Raw genomic sequence first — 9194 nt, forward strand, 5'->3', positions numbered from 1 at the left:
TACGGCAGTGTCTCGTACTCAAGCTCTCCAAGGCGAACAGTGGTGGGATGGTCGCGTCGTCGTCGACGGTGACGAGCATGACATTGGCGTCGGAGTGGCGAGGAGCTGGAGCGTCGCTAGCGAGGCGCACATAATTTCTCTCCGGCTAGAACGCACTGCTCCCCCGGATACAATACACACATACAGACCGGCTGGATCGATTCGGTCTTGCACAAGCATGCACGTACACGCAAGTACGAGCTTCCATGTTCGAGCCGGATTGGAGTAACCTAATCGTGATTAGCTCTGATAGTGGATGCTGCCAGCTACCGGCGGCGGCACGAGCTTGATGAGCTATTGTCAGCGAAAGAAGAAGAGGACGTGCCCGGCGAGAGCGTTGCCAGGGTGACTACGACACACGGGGGGCACGATGGAAAGTAGAGATTGCATATACAAGACAAAACACAGCCGGCTGCTGGCTAGCTGGTTCTGCTTCTGAGTACCTCAACATCATGTCGTTGTTTGCAAGAGATCTGCCTGCCGGGATGGAGGTACCGTGCAGACGTGGTACCTGCAACCATGCCATGTCACGAAAACCATCCTCAAAAACCACTCTAAGCAGGGGTAGGGGGTGATTTACCTGGTTTAGAAAAGCTCAGGGGGGCAATTACCCGGTTTTAGACCTCGGGGGGTAAACTGGCGAAACCCTAGGGGGTTATATGGACTTCTTTCCGTTGGAACTGCCCGTTTTGCTGCTACCACAGATGAGAAAAGTTACAAACGGAGGCTCGAGATGCTGGAAGCGACAAATGCTACAAGCAAGCGAGTGGTCTGCAAGGGAGCTCGTCGCCGGCGTTGTGCTGCAGGGTCGACGGCCGCGGGGCGCGACTAGCTCGCTGGATAGGTGCGCAGGATACAACCATGGCTGGCTGGCGTATGCTCACGAGGGAATCCACCAGGGTCCAAGCAAAGCGGTGAGGGAAGGTGCAAAGGATAAGGAACGAACGGCTACAAATCACCCAATCGAACGGGCCTGGTGCGACCGGCCAAAATTTCGGCCGGCGCGCCGGCGCCTAACAGTGGCCTTTAGGAGAGCTTTACGCTGTGTTGTATCCCTTTTTGTGTTTCCCACACCTTGTGTGTGGTGCTTCTCTTTTTTTTCTTGTTTTTTTTTGAACACATCTTTTTGTCTTGTTTACCTATGTAATTTCTTTGCTACCTATTAATGAATGATACGCAAGCTTTGTATATTGGCGGAAAAAAAATATAGCAAGGACCGGTCCCTAGAGGCCACCACGAGGCTGTTGCCGTCTGTCTTGCCAATCTGGCCACCTCTAGCGGCGATGAGGACGGGAGACGCCGCCGGTAGCAGGGATGCAGGCCAGGAACCCAAGCGGTGTGCGCGCCGGCGGCGGCGCGGCCCGGAGGCGAGTGTGCGATTTTGTCCGCTGGACACGGACACCCCTAGGTAACTGATTAACTTTCTCTTCAGCGGCATCTCTTTACCTCCCGATCCTCCCATCTCCAATCGCCATCAGATTTTGCAGGCTATGAGTGCATTACCAATGGAAATTGAATTGACTGTTTGCTATCAATGCCAATCGCCAAAAAATATTATGCCCTCACCTTTTTTTTTCCGATAAAGAACGTTTTTATTAACTCAAAATGTTGCCCTCACCTTCTTTTAAGAAAGAAAATAATATCACGAAGATATCAATTACACCCGACCTCTATACCAACAAGATGTACAAAGGCATAAAAGTAAACACAGCCAAAAAAGAAGAAAAAAAGAAAAAAAGACCATGCCATTGCCGCGGTGACAAATCACTAGCATCAGCAGCCCTCTAACCATCACCAAAGACAACACTCAAAATACAAAAGAGATTCACCAAAGACAACACTCAAAATACAGAAGAGATTCTTCAAAAGCAACACCTCTAAAAGGAAAACAATGCACAAGCTGACTGAACAAAGTTTGAGCTCACCCAAAAACAATGATTTCAACAAGTCCATTGCCAGATATAACCAATAAAAGTCTGACCTTGTGTTTTCACCCTGGGGATTGAGACTCGACAAGCACCATGGAGCTTTTTTTGAGTTCTCCATGTGAGAAACTGCATCAGAGAAACTCCACTCTGGAGCACTTACTATCCCAAATTGCATCCGAGTAGTACGAAGTTTCCCGAAAACTTTAATCACATAAACCATGTTACAGTGCATAGGTTGTTGGCATTTGGTTTTGTCCTTGCCAAGACCTGCACTATTCTTCAGAGAAACTCCACAGTGCAGCACACATCAGTGAAGCTCTTATCAAAACCACACACACACACATACCAGGTTCATTCATGACAAAAGGGGTGATCATCCAATTTCCAAGGCAGAGAGGAGAAGTGAGACAGACAACGAAACATTGCATTGAACTCTGATGAAAGATGAACAATATGGGCAGGCGTTTATTCCACGCAACAAATGCGGCTGGCATGAACCAGCGAGCACTGCCCAGGACCTCACAAATGTGCCGAGACAACAAATTAACACACCCCACGACCAGACCAAATGGAAACTACGGTAGACAGACAAATCATAACGCAGCCGACACTTCACCCTCCCGCTGAATGCGCCTCTTCATGCCCCATTGCACCGCGCTAGTTGTCGGAGCTCTCGCCATCAACTGCCAATGGAACTGCAGCAGCCTGGATTCAAGAGAACGTATAAATCGTAAGGGGGTGTGCCCAAGTGGACATTGATATATGTTGCCTCTGTTTCTCTTTGACGGTTAGATAACTTACCAGGCTGCGGTACTTCAGAGCGTAGAACATCTCCAGGTAACGGCGAGTCTCGCGCCTCTCCAGGTTGCTCACGTACTTCCAGAACCCATACACGCCGGTCAGGGTCATCAGCCTCTCTGAGTACAGCTTCCAGGTGTACCTGATCAATCCAAAAATACAGGATCAGTATTTGTTCAGAGACAGAACTTAAAACTATCTGGCAGGACAAATATTAGAATGCATACTTCTCATAAATTCTCTTCAGGCCTCCTTCAGACATTTTGTCCCAGTAGCTTGGATCCTCGCTGCACTTCTCAAAGAAGTTGACCAGGATATCTGCGGCCTTGTCGCTGTGGTAAGGATCAATGTGCAGGCCAGACACCCCGTTCACAATGATTTCAGCAGGGCCACCGTGGCATGTCGCAATTGTCGGCAAACCACATGTCATGGCCTCAATGACAGTCAGGCCAAATGCTTCATAGAATGCAGGCTAGAAACAATTGAAACAAGAGTTTAGTCCAGTGCAAACTCAAGGCTGTTTCTTTTTTCAAATGTTGATCACAGAAGAATATGAAGTGACATGGTGTATACCTGCACAAATGCTCCCTTGGTGTCACAGATGTAGCGGTACAGCTCACCATTGCGAACACGGTTCATCTGAGCAGAGATCCAACGGATATGGCCCTTCAGCTTGTACTCCTCAATGAGACTGTACATCCTCTTGAACTCAGCCTGCTCCTCCCTATCCTTGGACTCCTTGCCATGGTCACCAGCAACAATCACAAGGTTTGCCAAATCCTTCAGATGAGCATTCTTGCCGTACATCTCAACCAAGCCAGTCATGTTCTTCACACGGTCAAGACGGGCCATTGAAAAGATGATTGGCTTGTTCCTGTCCTTCAACACAAATCTGTAGAAAACAAATTTAAAATGGTTATGCTTGAATGGAAGAGCATGTACAACAGAACATAAGCAATTGTTCAAAACATTGAAAGCACTACTGTAAACCAGGTGAAATGCGCTAGTTATTACATCACATAGAGGTGAGTACTCACTTGTGTTCATCGTTCTCAACATCGCTGTACAGGAGCTCCTCAATTTCAGAGTGGAAGGCAGTGAGCCTCTTGTCAGTCTCGGTGTATGGGAAGTAGACAGTCATGTCTGCTCCAGGAGAGACGATGTTGAACTTAGGATCAAACACATCAATCCCATGGACAACCCGGTACAGATCAGGAAGGGTGAAAGCAATGTGAGACTCATATTGGCCCACGCTATCCTTGCTACAAAAACAGAAGAAGGACGCATCAGATAAACGTTTTAATACTGTCACAGCCAACAATCTTCTACTGAAAATAAAGAAATGTTACCTTCCAGCGATTTCCTGGAATGTGCTGGTAATGATGAAATCAGTGTGGTTCATGGCAATCAGGTCAGCTGTGAATTGGCATGAAAAGTGGTACTGGCTGTCAAATTTGTCCAAATATATGTCTGAGTTGGGGTACTTGGTTTTCTCCAAGGCATGGGCAATGGTGCACTGTATTCGTGTAGACAAGAAACCATAAGTATTTTCGCTAATCAAAAACAAAACAAAAAACAAGGCTCTCATATACAGTACAACAAAACCAACCTGGGTAACTCCCAATTTATGTGCAAGCAGAGTGGCCACAAGGTTACCATCACTGTAGTTACCAATGATGAGATCAGGCTTGGTCTGCATTTCCCTCATGAGTTCGTTTGCAACATCCTGTGGCAAACCATGCATGATCTCAGAATACAGATACTATGTTTTAGCTCTGTGGGACGCTCTGTCAAATAAATATTTACCTCGGTGTATGTCTCCAGGTACGGCCAGACATCAAAACGCGAGATCCACTTACGGAGGATCCCATTCTCAGTTCTGAATGGAACACGGAGAATGTCAGTGTGCTCAGTTCCAATGACCTTCTCCAGCCGCTGGCCACATGTGGTTCCAACAGCATCAGGCAACAACCTGGTTACCTGCATCAAATAAAATTGGGTGGGCACATTTACCAAGTTAGTCACAACACACTGACAAACAAGGCCTTAGAAATTGCAACATCCAACATTGTTGTCTCAAACATACAATGAGGATCTTGGGAGTTATATCAAGGCCTTGCTGCTTAATCCTCAGAAGCATCTCATTCTCCAAAGCCCGGACTTGATCCAAGATGTACACAACCTGTAAAACAGTACCATGGCAGATTCAGAACCAGAAAGCCTGGAAATACTAGGTAACAGAAATTTGATTTCAAGCAGCTTTACCTGGCCACCGGTATCAGGGTATCCCAACACATTGGATTGAGCAAAGTATCCATGCGGTGACAGGATGACAACATTGAACATCATCGGAATAGTTCCAAGGAACTTCTCCAAGCTGGCAGGATCAGGGGCCTCAAGAAGGTCCAGAAGCAAATGGATGGTGTCGTGTACCCGCTTTGCGGTGTCACCCCAACCCTTCTCCAAGCCAAGCTCTTGGAACCTGCACTTCAAACCGTAAGCTGCTATTCCATTTGCAGTAGTTTAACCTTGGCTACATGGTACGGACAAGTTGCATAGAAATAACCTGTGGTTGAATTCAGAGCTGGGGGTGTCTTCAGGAATGCTAACTAGATATTCTTCTGCCTTCCTAAGGGCTGACTGGAGACCACGAAGGCTCTGAATTCTGTCGTTCAACATCATTGTCTGTAATTGAAAATGACATTTTATTATCGATAGAGCATGGATCAAATCATTGTTAGGTTCATAAGTGATTTATGAATTCAAGCATTCCAGACTGGTAGGTTCCACGTATCAGAAGCTTACCGTGCCCTTGTAGTTATGGGCTTTCAGGAAGTTGAGCAGTGGGTAGAGGCTCTCCTTGTCCTGGAACAACTTGGAAGACAGGTGACGGTTAAGGAACTGCACCCCGTTTCCGATGGACTTGGACATGGAAGGGCGCGGGAAGGAGGCATTGAAAGGCTCAAAATCAAGCTCTAGCACAAACTTGCTGCTGGCACTGTTGTCAAGAAAAATACAGAAGGTTATTCACTACAAGTAGAATGTGCAATTCACCTACAAGTGCTAAGATTTGATCCAGAAACTTACTGCTCGTCGACAAGCTGCTCCTTGAATGCTAAGTATTCAGAAACAGTCAGCTCTTCCACAGCGAGCTCACTAACATTCACCCGAATGTAGTCCCAGACACCAGGCCTGGGCCTGATGGCAAGTGCAACCCATGGGGGCAGCACAATTGCTTCCTACATTTACATCAAGGAAGGAAATTAGAATGAAATTCAACTGGCAGGCACTTGAGCAGGAAAGTCGCCGATGTTACCTGCGCAGCACGGAGGATGTCCTCAAACGGTGCATACTTCTCCTTGTCGGATTCGAACAGGGCGTCAAACTCAGCAAGCAGCTGGTGGCGCTGAAGCATGCCCTTGCCCTGGTGAACATACCTGCAAAGAGTGGTACTTTTCAGAAAAAGAAAGAGTTCTGCACCTTATATTCCTCCTACAGCTGAACTATGTGAGCAGCACTACCCTGTCTACCAGATTATACTGAAGTCTGCCTAAGAAGAAACAGCATTTCAACATGATCTAAGAAACTACAACAACAATTATGGAACTGAGGGAGTATCAATGATATGCATGCATCACCTTCTAATGCTGATTTTGATGTGCTAAAAATTAATTAAAGATAGGGATGAAATTTGCACCATGTCAACATGTTTTGGTAGCATAACAGAGATTAGTTAGCTTCACATACAGGTAGACATATGTTTTGAGATCCTCACCTGGAAAAGAGTGCAATGAGCTCATTGGGATGGGAGGAGAAGGTGGCACCAAGGCGCTCCCTGAGGCTGTGGAGGCGGGTCAGCTTGGCAGCCATGGCTCAGGTCACAAAACTGGAGAGCAGGGTAAAGATCAGCAGTCAGCCTTGGAGAATCAGAACATTTACTTGCCCAAGAACCACAAGTCAACAGCCACTAGGATATCAACACTAGTCATATTACTGCATCACGCAAAAAAAAAAATACTACTGCAAATCAAGACTAATCAGAGGTGAAACATTTAGCAAGACTGGTAAAATCTCACAGATCGAAGAAATCAAAGTAACGCAAAGGTAAAGCGAGCATTAATCTTGCGCCTAACTTAACCAAGCACCGATTCCACACCAAACCAGTCGTTCTCTGAAGATGTTTCTGAAGAGAAAAAAGGGGCAAACTTGAGCAAGTGGGTTTACAGTTTTTTTTAGATCATCCATGCGATTAAGGCCGCAAAATGGCAGACAAAACCGAGACACATTTCTCAGGCAAGATCCCAGGCTAACCAAAAACTTCTCCCTGACCAAAAATCTGCTAAAGATGGCTCTAAAATTTTCTAACTGGCTCAGGGTAAAAATTTGGGGGAAAAGACGAGGAAGAGTACGCTCAGGAACCGTGCGAGGAATCTAGGAGGGATTCGGAGCAGAGAAGCCGAAAAACGCGTCAGCAAGGACCGGCGCGGGATTGAGGTGACGACCCACCAGAAACGAACCGCAAGACGTGCAAGAAACCCCCGAGAAAAACTAGCGCAGCAAGAAACCAGCGATCAAAGCGAGTGACTACCAGATTTCCGGCGAGATTAGCTACGAATCCGAGCAAAAGCACACCCAAGATGAGAGCACGGGGGGGTGGAAGGAACTGTGCTGACACCAGAGGCGCGGACAGACATACCAATGGGGAGGCAGTGCAGGGGAGAGGCCAAACGGAGGAGGGTTTCTGCAAGATCCAGGAGGACAAATAAATAGGCAAAACCCAAACCCCCAGTGGTGACCGCATTGGAGGGACAGGTGGTGGCTAGCTAGCTAGAGTGGTATTGGTATTGGTATTGGTAGGGCCGCCTCAGCTCACAAGCTGACATGACAGACATAGTGGATAACACCGAACTATTCTTCTGCCAAATTACAAAATACTGGCGGTACCTATCTAATGGGGTCACTAATTGCGCAAGGATCCAGTTAGCATATGCTGTGCCGTCTAATGGCTGCTTTTCCCTAAAGTGCCAAGCTTTTTTTTTTGGGAGAGAGCATAAACTGCTGCAGGTCGATCGATTTGGACAGGTACAGGTGCAGTGGACTCAATGACTGGATGGGGAGAGCGGATGGGTTCAATCGATGCAAATATCAAATTGGATTAGGTGGCGAAGAGGGAAAAAGTTTGGGATTTGACGGCGACGGGCCTAATTTACCTAGCTATCACCGGCACACGCAATGAGATTGTCGTAGAAGAAAAGCAAGGGGATTTCTTCACCCTGCACTAACGAGTGGGGCCCTGCCGCAACAACACAAATCCACAATCTAGAAGCTTGGTCTACAATCCGGAGGCCAGTGGGCACCCGGAGGAGAGAGCGTAAAGGGCATGTGCCGAAATGATGGGGAAACACCAAGGAGGTGGTGGGTTTTGACGGATGCCAACCAAGTGGCAATTTCTTTAGAGGTAGTAATAGCAGATGATCTCTATAGTAGTAGCACAATGGACGGAGCATAAAATGGAAAGTTGGTAGGAATAATCTTTCTGCGGAGAAAAGCAGCGGCTCTTGTTCTTGCGAAAGGAGAAATGCACTTGAGATGCCCGTCCGGACAGCGAGGCCGCGTCGGCGATGCCGGGACAGCCCTACGTTCCGAACAAGAAACAGGCAGAGGGCATCGCATCTCTTTCGGTCGTTAGAAGAAAAAACAACGAAGATGCCAAGAAGAAAGTGTGTTCTGCTTCCATGATAGAAAACCCACCCAGAACCAAAACCGAACAGAGGTTCTGCACTGCATACAAACTCTAACGGACCGGCATTGCGCCGAACAGAGGGAATAGCCAGGGCACATTACCTTGGCAAGAACACGCCACGAACGAACTCGACGGAAGGGAGCAAGATGAATGGCTTGTGTGGCAGATGACGGGGATGGGAATGTGATGAGGTGTGGATTGCAGGTTGCAGGAGGGTGCGCGTTTTATAGTGCCCAGAAAGAAATTAATCCTGGCCTGCGCAGCAAGCCATGGACGGACGACGGGCCGTGGTTTTGGATTAGGACGGATTTAATTGCATTCCATTGTTTCAGTTCCCATGGGCGCCGACCCGACCGAAGGATGGAAAGCGCGGCGACTCACATGGTAACTGATCCAAAACCGCGGAGGCGGCTTCCGGTTTTCGCACGATCCCCGCCTCGTTTCTTGGTTTTTTATTACCACCCGTACCTCGAGCTCGAGGGTGGCCGTGACTTTTCGTTTCTTGCGGGGTCGATCAGCGCGATTGGTTGGCGGGGCTTTCTGAAACCGCTGGTGGGTTTTTGTTAACTTTTCTTTGGGGGCAGGAAAGAAAAGTAGCTTTCGTTCGTTCGTTCGTTCGCGGCTGTGTCTTTCCACGAGAGCTGCTGCACAGCTGCGGCCTGCGGGTGGCGTGCCTGTTTCTGTTT

At 47.8% G+C, this 9194-nt stretch overlaps 1 protein-coding gene across 1 annotated transcript; it reads right to left on the bottom strand.

Annotated features, from left to right (window-relative positions):
* Positions 1-2370: 2370 nt before the first annotated feature.
* LOC543390 (sucrose synthase 1) lies at positions 2371-7678 on the bottom strand. The gene is made up of 16 exons (XM_044577280.1): positions 7462-7678; positions 6541-6651; positions 6082-6202; positions 5853-6004; positions 5571-5763; positions 5332-5450; positions 5031-5247; positions 4852-4947; positions 4572-4745; positions 4375-4491; positions 4115-4281; positions 3803-4027; positions 3339-3657; positions 2993-3237; positions 2769-2907; positions 2371-2672 (listed from the first exon to the last, which is right to left on the bottom strand). The coding sequence occupies exons 2-16, from the start codon at positions 6633-6635 to the stop codon at positions 2625-2627; spliced, it is 2427 nt and encodes an 808-aa protein (XP_044433215.1). The 5' UTR covers positions 6636-6651; positions 7462-7678; the 3' UTR covers positions 2371-2624.
* Between the last annotated feature and the right edge of the window lie 1516 nt (positions 7679-9194).

The sequence above is a fragment of the Triticum aestivum genome, chromosome 7B (assembly GCF_018294505.1).
Source record: "Triticum aestivum cultivar Chinese Spring chromosome 7B, IWGSC CS RefSeq v2.1, whole genome shotgun sequence".
NCBI lineage: Eukaryota > Viridiplantae > Streptophyta > Magnoliopsida > Poales > Poaceae > Triticum > Triticum aestivum.

Excerpts from the sequence above, each read along its gene's own strand:
- LOC543390 (XM_044577280.1), bottom strand. The coding sequence starts at position 6,635 with ATGGCTGCCAAGCTGACCCGCCTCCACAGCCTCAGGGAGCGCCTTGGT. Across the intron at positions 6,005-6,081 it reads ACATCCTCCGTGCTGCGCAG|GAAGCAATTGTGCTGCCCCC; the intron begins GTAACATCGGCG and ends ATGTAAATGTAG. Across the intron at positions 5,451-5,570 it reads CCCATAACTACAAGGGCACG|ACAATGATGTTGAACGACAG; the intron begins GTAAGCTTCTGA and ends TTTCAATTACAG.